Below are 23,265 nucleotides of genomic sequence, written 5' to 3' on the forward strand. Positions count from 1 at the left end.
TTGTGGTGATGTTTCTTTTCTTAGTAGAAACAGGAAGAAAACTCCAAACTTAATAGTGATGATGTTTGCTTGTTACGTAATGAAATATCTGCAAGCAAATAATCAAGCTCAGAGAGCATCATGGACTCCACAGTTTAACCTTGAACTATATATATTCTCAGCTGTTGATCCATGTATTCTTGACTTGGTATTAATCTTTGAGGAACACACACTTATGATAGTTGCAAAAATAGAAATATTAACACTAAAACATAGGAGAAAGTATGTAATAGTGATATTCTTGATTTTAAGTCAAGCTAAAGCATTATGTTAGATATATATTTTGGCTTTTTTAAAAAAGTAGATTTTAGTAAATTCTTTTTTTTATTGAAAAGTTTTATAAAAGTTACAATATTATCCCATCCCCAACCCACCCCTAAACCCCCTCCCCACTTCCCAAAGCTGATTACAGAATTACAAATATAAAATAATCATAATCTAACTAACATTAACCAACTATATAAATAACCAAATACATAATGCACTTTAACCCGTCTATAACATAATTACAAACAATCTAAAAGTATCCAACTTATACTAATACAATAATAATACCATATAATATATATACATATATATATATATATATTATAACTAATAATAATAATAATAATAATAAAGACTTAACAATCTAGAATTTACTCATAAGCTAAATGTAACTTTTTGGTCCCATATTTCTTCTGAATATAATCTAGCCATCTTCTCCAAACCGAAATGTCTCTTTCTTGTGAATGATCCTTCAAGTAAGCAGAAATCTTAGCCATTTCTGCTAAATTTGACACTTTAAGCGTCCATTCCTTTATAGTAGGCAGGCAATCCTTCTTCCAATATTGCCCTACCAATAACCTCGCAGCTGTTATCAAATTCAACATCAAGTTAATTTCTTTAGTATCACAATCTGTGATAACACCCAATAAAAATAATTTTAGTAAATTCAGGGTAACAATATTTATACCCACGGCAGAGGGAAGTAATAGGAAAATAAACTCAACATGCTTTTAAGTTTGTTAAAAATAGAAAAAGTACTAAAAGGACAATTGCAAATAATCCCAGTGGTGTGAGAGGAGGGAAGGATGACAGCAGAGGAAGCTAAAAAGTGACTACAAAAAGCTAAGTGAGATTCTGAAAAAAGGAGCACATATAGAAAATAAAAAATGACCAGAATATGAACTGGAATTATAATAATTATAATTAATAATGAATATTCTGAATCAGATTAAAAATCAAAATCAAGAAAAGAAACAAAAAGGCCTCCTTATGTAAAATTAAATGGGAGAATCAAGGTGCCATCTGGTCAAGGAGTACCGAAAATGTTAACAGTAGTAAAGAAAACAGAACTGTTCAGCTCTTGTTTTGGTTCCTCTTCACCAGTATCAGGATGAGTATCATCGTGTAATTTGTGAAAAGTAGGTAGAATGGTAGGACTGAAGCATCAGATTGAGACAAATGTGGTCAGGGAATATTATATTAGGCCCTCTACTCTTCAACATTTTATTAATTGGGTGAGGAAGTAGAAGGAATATTAGTACTCTAGAAGAAGAAAGCACATTCAAAATAGTATTGATAGATTAAAGAAATGGGCTGAAATAACAAATACAAGTGTTTCATTCAGAAGAGCACAAGTATATGCTGTGAAATAGCTGGCTTGTTAATTGTAGTTTTGAAAGAATTTTCAAATATTAGTAAACTGAATATGAGTTAGCAATATGAAATTATTAAAAAGGAGGTAATTGAATTTTTAAATTTTAAATTAGAAGTGTTATAGTTTTAAATTACAGGGAAATAATTATTTTACTTTGCCTGCATTAATTAGACTTTGTCTTGAGCATTGTGTTCAGTTCTGGGTACTGGACTTTTAAGAAGGAATAAACAAACTGGAACCACCAAACAATCTGGAACCTAAGTCCCATGTAGAGACTAAAGGATTTGGAAATATTTAGTTTTGAGAAGATTGAGAAAAAATTATAGATTGTATTGTGTAGCAGAAGTTCAAAACAAGTTCTCCATTGTTTCAGAATTCAGAGCATAAATTTATGGATTTAAATTATAAGAAGGCACATTCTGATAGAACATTAGGAAAAAAAAACCGTAAGAACAGTCCTGGAACAAATGAACCAGATCAGTAGTGGGCACTGTTGACTGGATGTGTTGAGTCTAGACAATCATTTGTTGAAGAGGTTAATTGGATACTACAGTGGCATGAATGGCTTCTTTCCAACTCCATGATTCTATTGTGTTCAAATGAAGCCTACTTCTTTAATGAAAAATAAATTAGAACTTTATCAAGCCTGGTTCAAGTACTGTAGCAGTTTTTATAGCCAGTGAAATGCAATATGCACAGCCAGAGAATCATGCCTTACCTAAAAAAATGGATATCAATTTTTTCAAATGTTTTCTTTCATGAAAAGCTTTTGGTGATTGTGGTAGATCTCTTCCAACAGTATGAAATTAACTTTAAATGACTATCTCGTATGTATGAATGTTTTCAACGTTGCATGACTTCAACAAGGCCAAAAATGTTTTGCAGCTGTTTTGTTTGTACTCAGCGTCCAAACTTCTTGCTGCAGTGTACAATAACAGTCAGTCAGCATTGACGAATTCCAGTTGCCCTGATTTTCCATTGTGACAATGTGCTGGTGAAACATTTCATAATGTTAGTTATTGATTGCACCTAGAATTTTCGGGAAAGACTGAAAATGAATCCTCAATGATATACACTTCATGGCCTTGTATGGTGTAAGAGGTTTGTCAACTAGCCAAATGTAATTTGGTTAAAATTTCTGTAGTTGCCAAAAAAATTCTCAATGAATGTTTGAATCCTTGAATGCTTTCAGGTGATTTTCTCTGGCCCAACTAACAATTTTCAGATTGCCTGTCACTAATGACAAGTCTGATATCTGGACCAACAGAAATGCTCTCCTTGATCTTCACCTCCGCTATTGGAAACATCTGTCTCAATGAAAACGTTCACTTTCCTTGTTCACTGTTTTCACAATTTTTTTTTATCAGTCATAAGTTTCATGAGAAGCTGAGGCAAAAATAACTTTGTGGGTCAATAAATGATTTGTTTCTATTTTTCTTAACATTTCAGGTTTCTTTACTTTTATTGCTTCATCAATATGTAAAATACAAAGAAAAATAAAAATAGGAAATTAAGGGAAGGAAAAAGAAAGGGGGAAAGAAAATATGAGGTTTCAAGGGAAGAAAGAGTAAAATTGTTGACTTCCAACTCTTTTTTGCACATAGTATTCCATGCTCAACTTTTTACTTTTACACATTAGTATATGGTGGAGCAGTGGGCTAATGCCTCCTTAAGTAACACCAGCTGCCTGCAATTAGTGCAGGTTCACATCCCACCAGGCTCAAGGTTGACTCAGCCTTCCATCCAGATTGTTGGGGGCAATTAAGCTGACTTTGTAATAATGCCGCTTGGGGGTGTGTGAAAGCCCTAACAAGCAGGCATATACATAGAATGAAGGCTACTGCTAAGCTTGTGTAAGCCGCCCTGAGTCTTCGGAGAAGGGCGGGATATAAATGGAATTAAAATAAAAAAAATAAAAAATAAAAAATATAACTAGCCATTTCTAAAACAGATTTATCTAATTGGCAAAACCAATCTAAAAGTTTCATATATTTTTTTCATCACAACCACAAAATCCAGAAGTGATATCCAAATAAAAAATATAAATATATACTCTTCTTTGAATAAAACAATCAATTTAATCATTTCTGCTTTATCTTCCTTTCTGTGAAAATATTATATATTTCTATTTGCACTTAATAATTTTTATAAACTATCATCATTTATATTAACAAAATTCACTGTATTCGTTCAGATTCTTTAACCTTAAAGGGAAAAATATTTTTTCATTGTAAAACACTAAACTTTTCTTTAAAAACATGTCTGAAATCCAAACTTTTTAATACAGCTTTTTAAACTTTGTCTTAACATGCATATTTTAAAATTAACTATTCAATTTAAATCACTCCCTCCAAGTTACCCTTTTTAGACAAAGGGAAAAAACAGTCCAACCTATCAAAAATAGTGCTGTAAAAACAGATTAGAAATGCAAGTTAAGATTGGCAAGAAAATGGTAAGTGAGCACTTGTCCACCCTAGATGAGTTCAAATCACCAGGACCAGATGGATTATACCCCAGGGTTCTGAAGGAACTGGCAGATGTGATCTCAGAACTACTGAACTATATCTTTCAAAGATCCTGGAGCACTGGGGAACTACCAGAGGACTGGAATAGAGCTGATGCAGTTCCCGTCTTCAAAAAAATGGGGAAAAATGGATCCAGAAAATTACAGACCTATCAGCCTGACCTCAATACCTGGGAAGATTCTGGGAAAGATAATCAAACAACAAATCAGTGAACACCTAGAAGCAAACAAAGTTATAACAAAAAGCCAACATGGTTTTGTCAAAAAGAGATTTTATTTATTTATTTATATACCGCCCTTCTCCTGAAGGACTCAGGGCGGTGTACAGGGCAATAAAAATAAGAATGCAGGTTACAAGATTTAAAGTTAAATGATCATGCCAGACAAAACTTATTGCATTCTTTGACAAGGTGACAAAATTAATGGACCAGAAGAATGCTTGTGGATATAATTTACTTGGACTTCATTAAGACATTTGACTTCACAGCCTACTACTTGATAAGATAGAAAAATGTGAGTTAGACAGCATCACCACCAGATAGATTGGTAACTGGTTGACCAACCACATTCAACATGTAGTCCTCAATGGAACTGCATCTACATGGAGGGAAGTATGCAATGGGGTACCTTCTGTTAGGCCCAGTACTCTTTAACATCTTCATCAGTGATTTGGATGAGGGATAGAGGGGGAATTAACATATGACACCAAGCTGGTAAGAATAGCCAACATTCCAGAAGATACAGAAGGATCTTTTTTTATTGAAAAGTTTTAAGATACATTTTTAAAAACATAAACTCCCTCCCTCCCCTGCCCCTTATCCTCCCTTACCCTTCCCCCCGACTTCCCAGAGCTGAATACAGGGTATAAACTTTACAAACTTAAACTAAAGTTGTCGGGAGTTTCGGGCTATGTCGGGCGGTCTTGGCTTCTTCGGCGGCGTTTTGGAGTTCCCGGCGGCTGGCGGCGGCGGTGTTGCGGCGGCGGCGGCGGAGCTGTTTGCGAGCTGCTTTGGCCCGCCTTTTCTATCGCTTTCTTTTCGATCGGCCTGCCTCTGCTTTTTGCCTGCTTTTTGCCTGCTTTTTGCCTGCTTTTTGCCTGCATCGATGACGCTTTTGGTTATCCTAATGGCGACGACGACGGCGGCGGCGTTGTTCCCGGGCCGTTTTCGGGCCACTTTACCATCGATTGTTGTGGTCTGGCCTGCTTCTACCGGACCGTTTGTCCCGCTGCCGCCTGGGCCTTTTTGGCCCGTTTTTCATCGGCGGTGGCGGTGGCTCTCCCCGGATTGTTTGCGGCTTTGGCGGCGTTCCGGTGGCTATGGTGATGGCGGCGGCGGTGTCCATAGCGGCCCAGCGGCAGCGGCTTCGATGACTCAGCGATGGCGTTATGGCCGGTTGGCCGGCCCCCCGGTTGGTTTTGCATATCCCAGATGGGTTGGCACCCCCACTGTTTCTGATGGCCCTGAAGGTTCCTGGGCTAGCCGGTGGATCCCGGTGGAGCCCAGTGGAGCCTTGTGGACTTGGGTCATTTCGAAGGACTCTGGAAGACCGGCGCCCCCCAATACACTTGTTGTGATCTGGTTGGTGTCTCGGGACTTTGAGGGGGCTCCGGGGAATTTAATGGACCTGGGGGAGCCAATCTTTGTTGACCACAGTCTGGAAGGCCCTAATAATTATGGAACTGAGGGCCTATGGACTGGTGGTCAGTTACAACCTCTAGGAATGACGGGACAACGGGGGACTTGGCCGTTATCAGAATTGACTATGATGGCTTGTTATTTCTGCTTTTACAATCGACTGCGCATTGCCCCTTATACCCCAAAGGACAGAGAACTCTGGGTATTAGCCATTGTGAGAGGATGGCCGAATCTACATCTGCTGCCCCTAGAGGTGAGAGCTCTATGGGGCATGCCATACCCAGTGCGGTTGCTCCAGACTTCCATCCCCCCCGAGAATTGGCTCTGTGGCCGTAGTGAGAGGACGGTGGTAGGCCTGCCCGGGGGGTTTATCCAGCTGAGTGGCAGCGGCTGGACGGAGGCCTGGGACTCCTTCTCTGAATAGATCCTCCTCATGGACTATTATCTATGGACTGCCTGCGATCCGGACTGCTATTTATGCCTTTCTTTAAATATTCTTCCACGGACTTGTGTGCCCTCAGGGGTGCTCCCCCCTCCTGGGTGCGACCCGCCTTGCCAGCCGATTATAACCTCGAGGAAGGGCCCATTTATTGGGACCCTGAGAGTTGGCTGGGCACGGGTAGGGGCCTTCGACGTAGACCTAATAAGAGGCCCCTGATTATTTTTCTGTCAAATTTTTTTAGGGGGTTAGGGAGGCGGGAGGGTTCTTTTGGTTGTTTGGATAAGGGGGGCTATCCAACTACCGCTGTTCTGGCTAGGGCCGATGTAGATCGCAGAGGGGAGGAGCGGGGGTCGGTCGCCTCCGGGGCTCCAGGGCTGGTCATGGGGCTACCTATTCCCACGACATCAGGGAATGGCAGCAGATGTAGGAGCAGAGGGCCGTATCGATCTCAGGGAAGGCCTCTCCGCTGCTTACAAGCGGTGGGGCACTCCGACCCTCTGGCTCTACCCCAAGGTCCCGGGAGTGAGGGTGTGCAGCCCCCTGAGCTCCGGCTGGTGTATTTGAACGCCAGGTCTGTCTCTAATAAGGCTCCTCTCGTTCGTGACCTGGTCGAGGGTGAGCAGGCGGACCTGGCTTGCATCACGGACACTTGGTTGGGCCCAGAGGGCGGGATTCCTCTGGTTGATCTTTGCCCACCAGGTTTCCGGGTGCTGCACCGGCCTCGGGCTCAGGGTAGGGGTGGGGGTGTGGCTGTTGTTATGAGGGAGACCTTGTGTCCGCGGGAGGCCACTGTTCCTCAGATAGTCGGGTGTGAGTCTCTCTTTCTTAGATGCGGCCCTGGTGCGCAGTTGGGCTTGCTGCTGGTGTACCTTTCGCCTAGTCACGCAGCAGCAGCCCTGCCTGAGCTGCTCGATGTCCTCTCTGGGCTGGTGGTTGAGTTCCCGAAACTTATAGTTTTGGGGGACTTCAATCTACCATCGCTGGGAGGATCATCTGAGTTGGCTCGGGAGTTCATGGCTTCCATGACGGCCATGGACCTGATGCAAGTAATTTCGGGACCGACTCATGAGGTAGGCCACACCCTTGACCTAGTTTTCTTATCTGGACGGTGGTTAGATGATCTTGGTGGGGGCTCTCCATTTATTATGCCCCTGTCATGGACCGATCATCATCTCCTGCAGCTGGTCTTCCGTTTTGCCACCCCCCGCCGTGGGTGTTTGGAACCAATTAAATGGTACCGCCCCAGACGCTTAATGGATCCCCAGAGGTTCCAGGCAGCGCTGGGGTCCCCACCTGCCTCCCTTGCTCACAGCTCGGCAGATGCCTTAGTGGAAGCCTGGGAAAGGACGGCCACTGAGGCTCTTGACCGAGTTGTACCCCTGCGGCCCCTGACCCGGTGCAGATCCCGTCGAGCTCCATGGTTCTCTGCGGAGCTCCGGGAGATGAAGCGTCGGAGACGGGGCCTAGAGAGCGGTTGGAGGTCCAGCCGATCCGAATCCGACCGATTGCGACTAAGAGCCTACATTAGGTCTTATCTCGCTGCGATAAGGGAGGCGAGGTCTAACCACTTCGCCACCCTTATCGCGTCCGCAGATAATCGCCCGGCCGCCCTGTTTAGGGTGACTCGCTCCCTCTTAAATCAGGAGGTGAGGGAGGATCCCTTGCAGGGTCGTGCCGAGGAGTTTAACCAACATCTGTCGGACAAAATCGCTCGGATTTGGACCGGTCTGGACTCTGACTGGGCAGAGTCTGACGATCAGGACACGGGCGGTCTTGTCGATATCACCTGGGAGGAGTTTGATTCTGTGACTCCGGAGGAAGTGGACAGGATCATGGGGAGGCTGAGCACCACCACATGTTTATTGGACCCGTGCCCTTCCTGGCTGGTCTATGCAGCCCGGGAGAGGACACGCAGCTGGTTCCAGGCAGTTATATCGGCTTCTCTGAGTGAGGGTAGCTTCCCCGCTGTCTTGAAAGAGGCGGTGGTGAGGCCTCTCCTCAAGAAGCCTGCCTTGGACCCAGCTGTATTAAACAACTTTCGTCCTGTCTCCAACCTTCGCTTTCTTGCGAAGGTTGTTGAGAGTGTGGTGGCGCATCAGCTCCCCCTGGTCCTGGATGAAGCGGATTATCTAGACCCGTACCAATCGGGTTTCAGGCCCGGGCACAGCACGGAGACGGCATTGGTCGCGCTGGTGAATGATCTCTGGAGGGCTCGGGACAGGGGATATTCCTCTGTTCTAGTCCTATTAGACCTCTCGGCGGCTTTCGATACCATCGACCATGGTATCTTGCTGCGGCGTCTCAGGGGACTGGGAGTGGGAGGCACAGTTTTACAGTGGTTCTCCTCCTATCTCCAGGGACGTTCGCAGTCGGTGTTGGCAGGAGGGCAGAGGTCGACCGCGAGGTCTCTCATTTGTGGAGTTCCTCAGGGGTCGGTCCTCTCGCCTCTCCTGTTCAACATCTACATGAAACCGCTGGGTGAGATCATTCGTGGCTTTGGAGTTGGGTATCATCAGTATGCTGATGATACCCAACTTTTCCTTTCGACCCCAAACCACCCCAGTGATGCCCTCAACGTGATGTCCCGGTGCCTGGAGGCGGTTCGGGTCTGGATGGGGAGGAACAGACTTCAACTCAACCCCGACAAGACTGAGTGGCTTTGCATACCTTCATCCCGGGTTTATTCGGATATTCCACCTCTGGTTATGGGGGGTGAACTATTACCCCCCGTAGATAGGGCTCGCAACTTGGGAGTCCTCCTAGATTCACGGCTCACCTTGGAAGACCATGTAGGAGCTGTGACTAGGGGGGCCTTCGCCCAGGTTCGCCTGGTGCGCCAGTTGCGGCCCTATCTTAGCCGGGATGATTTGTGCACGGTCACTCATGCGCTCGTGTCCTCTCGTCTGGACTACTGCAACGCTCTCTACATGGGGCTGCCCTTGAGGACCACCCGGAAGCTCCAACTGGTACAGAATGCAGCCGCGAGAGTTGTGTTGGGAGTCTCCCGATACTCCCACGTTACACCGCTGCTCCGTGAGCTGCATTGGTTGCCAGTTGTCTTCCGGGTGAGATTCAAGGTACTGGTAACGGTGTTCAAAGCCCTCCATGGCATGGGGCCGGAGTACCTTAGGGAACATCTGCTGCCGGCATCAAGCTCCCTGCGCCCTGTGTGTTCCCACAGAGAGGGCCTCCTCAGGGTGCCACCGATCAGAGAATGTCGATTGGTGGCCCCCAGGGGGAGATCCTTCTCTGTGGGCGCTCCGGAGCTGTGGAATCAGCTACCGGTAGAGCTCCGGATGGCGCCCGATCTTCGCTCCTTTCGTCGCGATCTCAAGACGTTTCTGTTTGTACAAGCCGGCCTAGCCTGATGGGGATTGGTGGGGTTTTTTTTTTATTGTCTTAATTTTTAACTTGGTGTTTTAGAATTCTATTTCAACTGTTTTAACATGGGCAATTATTTAATCTCTTTTTAACGTTTGTATTTAGTATTTTATTCTGCCCTGTGAACCGCCCTGAGTCCTCAGGGAGAAGGGCGGTATATAAATATTATTAAATTAAATTAAATTAAATTAAAATATGCTAACAAACTAAAAAAAACACATTAAATTCTATCGCACTTTAACTCCCCTTAAACATAACTAAATTACTAACAAATAATGAATAACTAATAATACATCATATAAAACTAATACTTATTCAAATGCTAAATAAAACATTTTAGTCCCATATTTATTCTGAATATATTTGATCCATCTTCTCCATTCCACAATCTATCTCTGTTGCGATTGTTCTTTCAAATATGCTGAAATCTTTGCCATTTCCGCCAAGTTTGAAACTTTCAAAGTCCACTCTTCTATAGTAGGCAGTTCCTCCTTCTTCCAATATTGCGCTACTAAAAGTCTTGCTGCCGTAATTAAATTCAACATAGCCAACACTCTAGAAGATAGGCTTAAGATACAGAAGGATTTTGACAGAGATGAACATTGGGTTTCTATCTAACAAAATGAAATTCAGTGGTGAAAAAAGTAAGGTTCTACATTTAGGCAAGAAAAACCACATGCACAGGTATAGTATAGATGGTACCTTGCTCAATAGTAGTAACTGAGAGGGATCTTGGAGTCCTAGTGGACAATCACTTAAATATAAGCCTACAGGGTGCTGCAGCTGCCAATACAGTTCTAGGCTATAAATCTATAAAATTTTAGTGAATTTGAAAATGGAAGATGAACAAGTTAAAGAAACAATGATAACATGGGCAAAGAACTTTAGATATAGAATTATAAAAAATGGCAAAACTTGTGGGAAAGAAATTATAAACTGACAATGGCAGCTTCTTATAAAGAAAATTTAGATAAAATGTTTTATAGATGGCACTTGCCACCAGCAAGATTGGCAAAAATGTTTTAAAATATGTCAGATAGATGTTGGAAATGTAAACATAAGTCAAGTCCTTATTATCATGTATGGTGGAAATGTGTTAAAGCAAAGAGATACTGGAAAAAAATAATTACTTGGCTAGAAAAGATGTTGGAAAAACATGTAGATGTTAAACCCAAACTTTTTTTATTAGGTATTAGGCTAGAAAAGATTGATAAAGTATATATTTGATTTTACATGTGATAACAGTAGCAAGAATCATATTTGCATAATATTGGAAAAAGGAAGAAATACCATCAGAGGAAGAAATAATTTAAAAAATACTAGAATGTACCAAAATGGACAGACTTACTATGAGGTTGAAAGAAAAAGAAGCAACAGAATACTATCAGACTTGGGACTTGTTTTATCAATGGCTGGAGAAAAGAATAAAGGATTAGGAATTAAATTTGTATTAGAGAATGATAAACTTAGACAACACATTGTTGAAAAAGTACGGTACTAAAAATTTACCAAAAAAAGACTTTGGGACTCTAGAGTGCAAAGAAGAGCAATAAAGTTGATTAGGAGTCTGGAGGCTAAAACATATAAAGAACAGTTGCTGGAATTGGGTTTGTCTGTCTAGTTTAATGAAAAGAAGGGCTAGGGCAGTGATGGCGAACCTTTTAGAGACCGAGTGCCCAAACTGCAACCCACGCCCTCCCTCCCTGAGCCTCCGCACTCCACCTGCTGCTTTGGTCAGCCTGCCAGCCCCCACCTCAATGCCCTACCCACCACCGCCCAGCATGGCCTCCCTGGGGCTGCAGGGGCTGGCCTGGCATGAGAAGAGCATGTGCCTCACCCTCCCGCCACCATGCAGGGTAAGGTTTCTGCACCTGCACCTGCCCAAATGCACTCACCTCCTCCAAGTGTTTTTTTTTTACTAACCTGCCTTTCAGCTGCATTCCTTCGTTCACTTCTCAGCCTTCGCCGCATGTTTGTGGGACTATCAGTTAAAACAAAGTTCATCAGACTTTCTAACTTCTTGAGATCTCGCAAGAAGTTAGAAAGTTTGATGGAACTTTTTTTTTTTACCGATAGTCCCACAAACGTGGCGAAGGCTGAGAAGCGAACAGAGAAATGAAATACAGCTGAAAGGCAGGTTAGTAAAAAAAACGCTTGGGAGAGGCAGGGGTGGGCTTGGCAACCTTACCCTGTGCGGGTATTGATGCAGGTTGCTGATGGATAGGACTGAAGGCCTAGGACTGGGGCAATGGCGTGCATGCCCACAGAGAGGGCTCTGTGTGCCATCTGTGGCACACGTGCTATAGGTTCGCCACCACGGGGCTAGGGGGTGACATGATAACAGTGTTCCAGTATCTCAGGGGTTGCCACAAAGAAGAGGGTGTCAAGCTATTCTCCAAAGCACCTGAGTGCAGGACAAGAAGCAATGCATGGAAACTAATCAAGGAGAGAAGCAACCTAGAACTAAGAAGAAATTTCCTGACAGTTAGAACAATTAACCAGTGGAACATCTTGCCTCCAGAAGTTGTGAATGCTTCAACACTGGAAGTTTTTAAGAAAAGATTGGACAACCATTTGCCAGAAATGGTATAGGGTTTCCTGCCTGAGGAGGGGGTTGGACTGGAAGACCTCCAAGGTACCTTCCAACTCTGTTATTCTATTCTACTGTTCTGTTCTGTTTGTGGTTGAAGAGTAATGGGCCTAAGACAGAATGTTGAAGTACCCCAGTAAATGGCTCCCTCCGTTTAGAGGTAACTCAGTTGATTACTACATGTTAAGTGTGGTTGGACAGCCAGTTGGAAATCCTTCTGGTGGTGGTATTGCCTGTGCCAAATTTTTCTATTTTACCAAGAAATAGGCTGAGGTCTACTTCGTCAAATGCCTTACTGAAGTCTGACTAAATTATGTCCCTGAGTCTTCGGAGAAGGGCGGGATATAAATGGAATTAAAATAAATAAAAATTAAAATAAATCCACTAATTTAGTCATTTTGTCAAAGAATGCAATTGGGTTTGTCTGGTATGATCTATTTTTGACAAACCCAAGGTGCTTCTAGTAATAGTTTTGTTTGTTTCTAGATATTCTCAGATCTGTTGCTTGATTATCTTTTCCAGAATCTTCCCAGGTATTGATGTCAGGCTAATTGGTCTGTAGTTTCTTGGATCCATCTTTTTCTTTAAAATATTAAAATCATTGGGTTAATAAACATTATTGAATATTTTCTCATAAAACATGATAAAACATAATATAATTAAATTGGGTAATAGAGCCTCACTGCTTCAATAGCAGCAGTGACTAGCAATGTATTTTGGGATGCTGGTTCAAGTTGCTGGTCACCAAAATCTTGGTAATTGAGGAACTGTAAAATACCAGTTTCCTAAATAAATTATAGCAGCTCAATCTGGAAGCAAGAAAGTGGCAACTAAGCATCTCAGCCTACATGACTATGCAGGGAGCGAGTCCAATGCGAGCTCCCTTTATGTAACAGCCTATCTCCAGGCAAGAAGCCCTCTCCCCCCATGGCAATATTTCCTAAAGCCCACTTGACTTCGTGCTTCAGTTTGTCTGGCTCAAGGTCAGCGATCACCACACCAATTGTGGTTGTCAGGGACATTAAGATTTTTCTTATATAGTTCTTCTGTGTACTCTTGCCACCTCTTCTTAATCTCCTCTGCTTGCTTCTGTTAGGTCCCTGTCATTTTTGTGCTTTGTCGTGCCCATCTTTGCACGAAACGTTCCCCTTGATAATTTCCAGTTTTCTTGAAAAGATCCCTATTCTTTTCCATTTTGTTGTTTTCCTCTATTTCACAGGTGTCAAACTTGCGACGTCACATGACATGTCACGACATATCGCGACTTTTTTCTCATTGCCAGCAATGGAGTGGGAAGGTTTTGGCGTGACGCATCTGGCCTGTGGGCCGGCAATTTGACACTCCTGTTCTATTTGCATTTTTCATTTAAGAAGGCCTCATAAACTTTTGAGACCATTATATGTTAACACACATGCTAGAATATTTTATTTTTTTGAATAAGTGTTGGTTTAAAAACAAAAACAAAAGGTATCTTAAATAGCATTTAAAACACGTAGCCCCTATGGTAGAAATCATAATTATCCCAATCTTTCTAATTTACCATTTTTAAAAATTATTTGCAGAGAGGAGTAGATCATGTAGAGCGCAAACTAAAAATGTAAAAATTTCATTTTTCCTAACTTTGTAGTATTAATGTACGTTGGTTTGCTGGATCGAAGTGTTATCATTGCAACAATGATTTCTAAATTGTTAAATTCTTTTTCAGCTTGATGATTGTGCACTGCAGTTGTCTCACAATGGTACCTACTTGGATTTGGAATCTACTCTAGCTGAGCAAAAGGATGAGTTGGAAGGTTTCCAGGGGGAATTTGGGTAAGGAAATAATTATGTTCATCCACCTATAATTAGAGTTGGTAGAATGGCTTTATAACATCACATGCTTTAATACAATCTTTAAGAACAGTTTTATTGTAATCTTATAGTGAATTGCACAAAATTGATATTTCAATATGATGTATTTCATATATTTTGCAGAAAAATCAAATGATCAAAACGTGTTTTGCTATAGAATGGTATGTGTATTATTCCAGTTTTGAGCAAAATGCCCATAGCAAACAATGGGTTTACTTAAAGATTTTGCTTTACAACCATACTCATATAACTACCCTGGCAATTTGCTTAATGACCACTGCAAAAAACGGTCATAGTGTGACCCATAGGATGACTGTCACAACTTACAACTATAATGGGCAGGCTCTGTTATGGTTAAGAGCTACCTATATAAATGTGTTTTGAGGATTAGAAAGCTAATATTTCTTGAAAACACTAAGTTGAAACACAGGAGTTTTATAGCGGCAGATATTTTTTATATAACATTTAGAGATTAGTGGTGTTGCAAAACCAATCTGCTTTTATGATATTCTGAATTGTTAACTGTCACATAGACTGCAAAATGTTCAATTAATATTACTTTGTTTCAAACCTTACCTTAGCCTATAGCAGGAATGTCCCCCAGCATCTTCCCTTTTTGTAGAGAAAAAGGAGATAAGGAACATTTTTCTTGAGCATCTGATTAAAGGCTGGAATCAGTTGGAAACTGGAAATTCCAAAGAAGCTAGGAAGAAATGTTTGCCACAGTTTGTGCCTCAGGAATACTAATAATTTTGAGCTAAAACTATTACATAATACTTCTTTTTGGGGGGAATGTGTGCAGTTATTTAAACATTATGGCCTTTGATATTGTTTCTGATATGTAGTTTCTCTACATATACACTGTATATACATACACAGAGTGAGAGAAAGAGAGACAATTATACCATATAGTCTGCAGGAGTATTAATTTTTCTTTTGTTTATTTTCCATTAGAGGATTTTATTGAGTTGCTATAAATTTTATAACTTCATTTTTATTTTCTCCCTAATAGATTGTATCAAGTTTCCGACAGAATGAGCTTTTCACAAGACTCTGAGGCATTGTTTACCTTAAAAGTCTTTTATTAGAGCCCTATAACATCAGCAAAGCTTGCTAGGGAAGCTTGAATCTGAATTCCCCTCCCGTTAGCACAATATATTAAACACAATTCTCCTCCTTTTCATTGCTGTCATTAATCACATTCTCCAATTAGTTTGAAGGGTCAGTTTTCCCTTCTGTTAGACAACCCGCCAAGTTCTTATCTTCTCTTATTTCAAAAAAGCCTTGAAAGACATTCTTCCTCCTTCCCCCCTCCAGGAACAACTCATTCTAGCTCTAAAGTAACACATAAATTTTAAATTTGAAATAGCTGCTTCTTCATCTTTTGTCAAAGCAAGAACATTCAATATTAGCAGCGTTGACATCCAGTCCCCCTTACAAAAAGGATAGATCCTGTAATGTAAACAAAAAAAAAATAGGAGCTGGCTTTTGGTTTGTTGGGGTGTTTCTCATAAAACTTTTTGATAAGTCTGTCAGCTTTCACATTGCTAGATTTCGCCCAAATGGCTTCAGACAATGGGTATCCTTTCCATTGTACTGGGTACTGCAATTTTCCCTTAAAAATTCTAGAGTCAAGAATAAGTTTCACTTCATAATGGGTCTGACCCGCTACTACGAGGGGTCCAGGTACCTTCTTATGGGGAGGTCTTAAAGTGAAGGCCCGAAAAGGTTTCAGTAAGCTACAATGGAACACTGGGTAAATTTTCCCTGTGGGGAGTTTCAATTCTACTGTGACCGGGATGATGATTCTCACAATGGGGAAAGGCCCCAAGAATTTCGGTCCTAATTTCTTGTTGGGTAGTTTAAGGAGTAAGTATTTGGTTGACAAATAAACCTTTTCCCCAACTTGGAATGTCCTTTGGGGAGCTCTCTTTTTAACAGCCTGCTTTTTGTAGGTCTCAAAAGTCTTTTTTTAAGGCCATCTTTGTGTTTTTTCAAACTTCTTCCCAATCCTTCACATTGATCAAGAGTCTGGGAAGTGGAGGGCAACTGAGGGTATTCCGATATGAGGTTGAATTCTTTCCCTGTGGCTATCCGGAAAGGAGTGTAGCCAGTGCTGCTGTGTACTGAGTTATTGTAAGCCACCTCTGCAAAAGGGAGGAGGTTGGTCCAGTTTGTTTGTTGGTAAGAAACGTAGCATCAAAGATATTGTTTGACTATTTTGATGGTGGATTCTGCGGCCCCATTAGTAGCCGGGTAAAAAGCAGTTGATAGGCTTGAGGTGATCCAATTAATTTAAGAAAATTCCTCCAAAATTTCGCTGTGAACTGCACCCCTCTGAAATTATTCACTTAGGGGCGCCATGTAGCCGGTAGATAGGTTTTAGGAACAACTTAGTCAGGCGTTGGGCCAATGGGAGTCTTTTGCAGGTGATAAAATGAGCCTGTTTTGAAAACAGGTCTATCACAGTCCAGATGACAGTATTTCTTCTATTGTCAGGTAGGTCTATAAAGTCCATAGCTATTTCTTCCCATGATTGAGAAGGGTCGGCCACCGTTTGCAGTAACCCAGGAGTTTTCCCTGGGATTCTTTTCATGGTGGCACATACAGTACAACTCCTGACATAGTTTTCCACGTCTCGTTTTAGTCCCGGCCATCAAAATTGCTGGCGAATGAAATGTAGAGTTTTTATATATCCAAAGTGTCCAGCCTGTTTGACATCATGGCTGTGTTTGAGAGCATTAAGATGGAGAGCTTCAGGCAAGTACAATTTCCTCCCCTTGTAAGCCAGACCATCCCTGCATGTTAGGGATGTCTGATTGTCTTTGAACCATTGATCGGTGAGGAGTTCTTATTTTATTTTCTTTACTCCGAGGTCATCAGGATTAGGGGTCCTGTGAGGCGTGAGTTGGGCAGCAGTTTGTGGACTGGAGATAATTGCCTCATTAACTTCTTCACATTCACTTTTGTACTAGGGCAATCTCGATAGTGCATCAGCTAGGAAGTTTTTTCTTCCTGGTATGTACTTTAGAGTAAAATTAAAACAGTTAAAATACTGTGCCCATCGCATTCGCTTTGGGGACAATTTACGAGGAGTTTTTAGTGCCTCTAAATTTTTGTGATCTCTTCATACTTTAAAAGGCACCTTGCTCCCTTCTAAATAATGTCGCCAGTTTAATAATCCCGACCTAATTGCGAAGGCCTCCTTCTCCCAGACTGTCCATCTCCTCTCGCTTTCCATGAATTTCTTAGAGTTGTAGGCACAAGGTTGCAGGACCCCACTTTTACTCTTTTGCAGTAATACAGCTCCAACTGCCACATCGCTGGCGTCAGCTTGAATTACGAAGGGCTACCCTGGGCAGGGGTGCTTTAGAATCAGTTCAGCAGCAAATAGTTCTTTTAAATTCTCAAAACCTGTCTGGCAACTCATAGTCCAGTGGTTGGCCAGGTTGCAGTTTTCCCCCTCCCTTACCCGTTTTGAGTAGTACTGTAAGGGGTAGAGCAATCTCAGCAAAAGAAGGAATAAATTGATGGTAGAAGTTGGCAAACCCTAGGAAGCTCTGGAGCTGTTTTTCGAGTCTTTGGGGGCTGCCATTCAATTATAGCTTTCACTTTGGCTGGGTCCATTTCAATGCCCTCATTGGAAATGCTGTAGCCAAGATAATCTAATCGGGTTTGGTGAAATTCACATTTTGACAATTTGACATAAAGTTTGGCATTCAATAGTTTCTTTAACACTTCTCTGACCAGTCTTATTTTTTTTTATTTTAATCCCATTTATATCCCGCCCTTCTCCGAAGACTCAGGGCGGCTTACAATTTAAGCACAAACCAATGTGCTTAGCAATGTGGTCAGTCATATTCATACTGTATATCAGGATGTCATCAAGATACACCAGAACCCCTTTGTATAAATGATCATGTAGGACCTCATTAATCAACTGCATAAATATGGCTGGGGCCCCCTGCAGTCCAAATGTCATGACTTTGAACTGGTAGCTTCCCAAGGGGCAGTTGAAGGCCATTTTCTATTCATCTCCCTCCTTTATTCTCACTCAGTAATATGCTTCTCTCAGGTCAGATTTAGTGAAGACACTCCCCTTCACCAGGTGGGTTAGTAAGTCTTTCAGGAGGGGGGAGAGGGTATTTATTTTCCACACTCACAACATTAAGACCCTTATAGTCCATGCAGAGACAAAGAGACACATCTTTTTTTTCTTTGAATAAAATGTGCTCCCACAGTAGACTTGGCCCGTTCGATGAATCCCCTCGCTAGGTTTGTATCCACATATCTCTGCATCTCCTCCATTTCAAGGGGGGACATAGCGTACATTCTTGGTCGGGAAAGTTTGGCCCCTTGCAACAGTTCATTGGCTGGTGAAGGAGGCAAGGTATCACATTCTTTCTCACTAAATGCCTCTGCTAGGTCCCGGTACTCATTGGGGATAAGTGGCTCGCCTCGTAAGGCAGCCATGTGTGCTCACTTATTGCATGGGCTAAAATCTCCTGTAATATCTGTTGAATCAATGGGGGGATCGGGCCCTATGGGTAGTCTCACAGTTCTCATTTTTTTCTCCCACCAGATAAATGGCTTCCATTTGCCTAGTCAGGCTAGTCCTAGGATCACAGTCTCAGTCATTTTTGGAGCCACCAAGAAGCGAATAAACTCCTAGTGCTCACCTATTTCTAGGTGTAAGGGCTCTGTTAATTGCATGACTAATGTCCCTCCCATTAGGGAGCCATCGGCTTGCGCAAACCTCATAGGTTTGAAGAGCGGCTTAGCCCGTATGCCCAGTCTCAGGGTACATGACAGGCTAATGATGCATCAGGAGCAGCCAGTATTGACTAGTACTTTCAAGCCTACTTGTGCCCCTGATTTAGGGATTATGAGTTTAGCAGGCAATGAAAAAGGTGGGACATGTCGACTCACCATCGGGTCGCTCTCCCCTTCATCGTTGTTGTCAAAGCTGGGTAGAGTGGGGGCGGGTCCAGTCGGGCCAGCGTCCTCTTGGGTGGGGGATGTAACCTGGGCAATGGGCTCCTGGGTAGCCCAGTTGGACTTTTCTTTTGGTGGCTGCTGTGCAGGTCTTCTCCTCGTTGCTGGTTCCGGTCTACTCTGCTGTTGCGGGTAGGGAACTGGGCAGTTCGCTGCTTGATGTCCCTGCTGTCCGCATCGGAAACACTTGATTGGCGGGCCTGAAGGTGGCCTAGGTCTTTCGGCAGTAGCAGTAGTTGGAGGTTTTCAGGGGTGGGGTGGGGTGGTAGCCGTTTGGGTTCTGGCTTTGGCGCAGCTTCAGGTGGGAGAGGCTCTTATAGCGGGCGAGCTGGACATCTGATTTCACCATTGCCTGATACCATTCTTGCAGCTGGTCAGGCACAGCTCAGTAGATGCATGCCTGAGAAAGATGGTAATCTAACCTTTCTCTAAAATGATGAATTATGGATTGCTCAGGCCATCTCTCTATCCGACCAGCAATCTTGCAAAACTCCCGCACGTACTCCAGGGCAGGCCAGCCAGCTTGTTTTATCTTGTGAATTTGTTCTTCTGCTTTGAGGGCAATGGATGGGTCCTCAAATATTTCTCTCAGCCCTAGGAGGAAAAGGTGGGGGTCCTCCAATTTAGGGGCTTGCTCATTAAATAAATTATTTAACCTTTCAGATGCTTCTCCCTCTAGATTGGATGCAATCACATCGACCATAGCACTTGGGTCCAGGTAGAGATAGGCCCAGCGATTCAAGTGAGAGCATAGTTGGTTGAGGAAAAAAAATCAGTTTCTCTGGGTCCCCATTGAAGGTTGCTCTGAAGGGTAGGCTCATCATTGGTTGCTGGGGCCCCCATTGCTGCTGGCCCCACCCTGGTTGTTGGTTGAATGGCTGCCAGGGGCCCCACTGCTGTTGTTCCCCCAGTTGCTGCTGGCCCCATGCTGGTTGTTGATTCAACGGCTGCCAGGGCTCCCACGGCTGCTGGCTACCTCATTGGTGCTGCTGTATGCCCAGGGGTTGCATGTTTGCGGCCTGCTGCTGCTCCCCTTGCTGTGGTTGTCTGAGGGGAGGCTGCTGTCGGCCGGTGGGAAGTCATGGTGCTTCCTGCTGCTGTAGGCCCCTCAATGGTTGTTGGATAAATGGGGGTTGCTGTTGTCTACTCTGGATTTGGACTGCAGGGAATTGTGGCACCCTCTGCTGCTGATCTACTAGGAGACGTGTTAGCCTTAAGTGCTGTGGCACCTCTCAATTGCAGGCCCCTCAGTGGTTGCTTGGCGCTCGGGGGTGGTGACCAGCCTCCATGGAGTTGTCATCCTCCAACTAGTTGTTGCTCCCCAGGCTTCTGCATCACCACAAGCTGTTGCAAGGCCTCTATTAGCTGATTTAGGCCCAGAGGTTGCTGCCCCTCCTGTGGGGGTTGCCATACTCCCCACTGCTGCGGGGGCCCTAGGTTCTCTTCCTCTGTGGGACTGGAGGCCCTAGCAGGGGACTCCAGGGGTTGGAGTGCTGTTAGCTCTGCGAAAGGGAGGCTGGGGGCCTCTCTTGGCAGGAGCTCTTGGCAGGAGCTTTCTGCTAAATAGTCAATTGATTGGCTATGGGCTGCAGACGGATATTTCCACTCAACCGAGTATTCAATCTCAGATGGCCTGGCAGCTCCCCAAAGATCCGGGGAATGCGATTTGCAGGAGCCGTCTCTTTGTTGTCGCTCCACCTCCTCAGCCTTTGAAGTCTTTGAGGATGCCAAGGCTGCTTTGGGGTGTCCTGGTTGTTTGGATCTAGCTCCGAGCTGGGAGGATTGCTGAAACTTTTTTCCTACCAGCTTCTTTAATGGCCCTTTTTCCCCCCCTGGGGTGGTTGCTGTTGCTGGGGAGCTGGCTTCAGGCAATTTTCCTTCCTCCATGATGTGATCTTCCCCAACTCTTTGTCAGCCTGTCTCCCAAACTTGGAGACAGCGACGGGAGGTCGGGACCCCCTAGTTAGTTTGTAAAGTTGGTGGATTCCAGCTTGATGTCAAGTTTCCGATGGAATGAGCTCTTCAAAGGACTCTTGTTTACCTTAAAAGTCTTTTATTAGAGCCCTATAACATCTGCAGAGCTTGCTAGGGAAGCTGGAATCTGATTTTCCCCACCCCTTAGCACATTATATTAAACACAATTCTCCTCCTTTTCATTGCTGTCATTAATCACATTCTCCAATTAGTTTGAAGGGTCACTTTTTCCTTCTGTTAGACAACCTGCCAAGTTCTTATCTTCTCTTATTTCAAAACAGCCTTGAAAGACATTTTTCCTCCTCCTCCCCCAGCAACAATTGATTCTAGCTCTAAAGTTACACACAAGTTTTAAATATGAAATAGCTGCTTCTTCATCTTTTGTCAAAGCAAGAACATTTGATGTTAGCAGCGTTGACAGACTGTTTTACAGGATTTTAAGTGTTCCCTTTTTATTGTAAAGTTCATTTTGTATATATATATATATATGACAAAATTGATTTATTTCCAAAGACGATGAGCTGATAGTTATACAGTTCACTTTATGGAACCAAGAAGTGATATGTAATTTATTTAATTTTTATCAGCTGATTTTTCCTGCCAGTAAGGTACATAGGCAATGGGTTCTACCTCTGTTACATCCTGTAATTGGAAGATACAGAGAAAAGAGAAGAAGGACATTTGTAACTGGTTCATTTTCCTCCAAAGACTGTGAGCATGAGAACTCCTATTCCAGCATGCCCTTGAATTTTCATTTCAAGTACTGACATCTTTGTATTCAAAGATCTTAATTAAAACTTCATTGGAGAATCCCAAGACACTGTAGGTACTGGATCAACCAAGAATGTGCAGGTGGCAAGGCAAAACCAATCAGTACAGGTGGCCCTCAACTTAGGGCTCCAATTGGGACCAGAATTTCCATTGATAAGCAAGGCAGTCATGATTTTACTACTTTTCTTTTGCCATGATTGTTAAGTCAATCACTGAAGTTGTTAAATATATCCATCTTCCCCCATTGACTTTGCTTACCGTAAACCATCTGGGAAGATTGCAGTGGGAATCACATAATCCCAGGATGCTGCAATTTGTTATAAATACCATTTTCCAAGTGCCTGAATTTTGATCATGTGACTATTGGGGTGCCATGATGATTATAAGTAAGTGCAAGGACTGGTTGTAAGTCGCTTTTTCAGTGTCTGTAACTTTGAATGTAAGTCGAGGATTGTCTGTAGTGTCAGAAGTTTGAATTCTGTTCATACTATTTTATTAGAATGAAAAGGTTCTTAAAGAGGAATAAAATGATGGCACAGCAAGCTAAACAAAAAATGGACTAAATCATTAATGAAAAGAACTACACATCATCTAGATTCTTTGTACCTCTTGCTTTTTCAGAACTTCATCCATATTGTCTGATTCAGTTTCCCCATAGGTATAGACTCAGCTTAACAATAATTAAAGCTACTTATATACTAGACTGCTGCCCAGAAACTTTTGCAAGTTGGGTTCCAGTGACCTAGCTTGAGATTTGCATGGTAGAAGCATGTCATAGCATTAAGGGTAGTCTAGTCTCTGCTGAATTATTGGAGGCCAAGGCCAATTGGTAAACTCAGTTCTATACCTGCTTACAGTATAGACCATATGGGTTAAATTGTAATGTATTAGGGAAGTCTGTAATTGTCTGATATTATTTCAGTAGTGGTTAAGGAGATGGACTCAAATCAGATGCCCTGGTTTGAGTTTCACTCCTCATCATAGAAGCTGACCAGGTGACTTTGAGCTAGTCATTCTGTCTCAGTCCAATCTACCTCACAGAATTATTGTTTTGGGAAAAATGGGAAGTAGTGCTATACACTTAATCATAAAATTGACAAACTTATTTCCAGATTTGTCCAACTATTTCCTAATTTGTTCAGCAAACTTTGACTATATTGTTTTCTTTGTAAAACCTAAAATAATGTATGTCCACGAAATGATACATTTTGGCTGTTTCTATAACAATCTACAGTTTTGCACAAAGAAGTGTGCTCTTTTATACAGATGTATTTTGACATTGAAGATTAATACTGAAATACATTAGATTTTGAACATAGGAATCCTCATGTACTTTGATGTATACATTCAAAGCCTTTGGCTCTTCATTTGACATTTCCCATAGTTATAGAATTAATGTAATAGATGTGGTTTTTTTAT

General features: G+C 42.7%; 1 protein-coding gene across 2 annotated transcripts in view; it reads left to right on the top strand.

Moving 5' to 3' along the window:
- Positions 1-23,265, top strand: part of FHOD3 (formin homology 2 domain containing 3) — a 341,124-nt gene that overhangs the window by 30,948 nt on the left and 286,911 nt on the right. For both annotated transcript variants that reach the window (XM_083377070.1, XM_083377071.1), the window contains exon 2: positions 13,961-14,067. In XM_083377070.1, coding sequence (XP_083233196.1) covers positions 13,961-14,067 — 107 coding nt within the window. The remainder of the gene's footprint in view (positions 1-13,960; positions 14,068-23,265) is intronic.

This window comes from Vipera ursinii (assembly GCF_947247035.1).
Source record: "Vipera ursinii genome assembly, chromosome: Z".
Classification (NCBI taxonomy): domain Eukaryota; kingdom Metazoa; phylum Chordata; class Lepidosauria; order Squamata; family Viperidae; genus Vipera; species Vipera ursinii.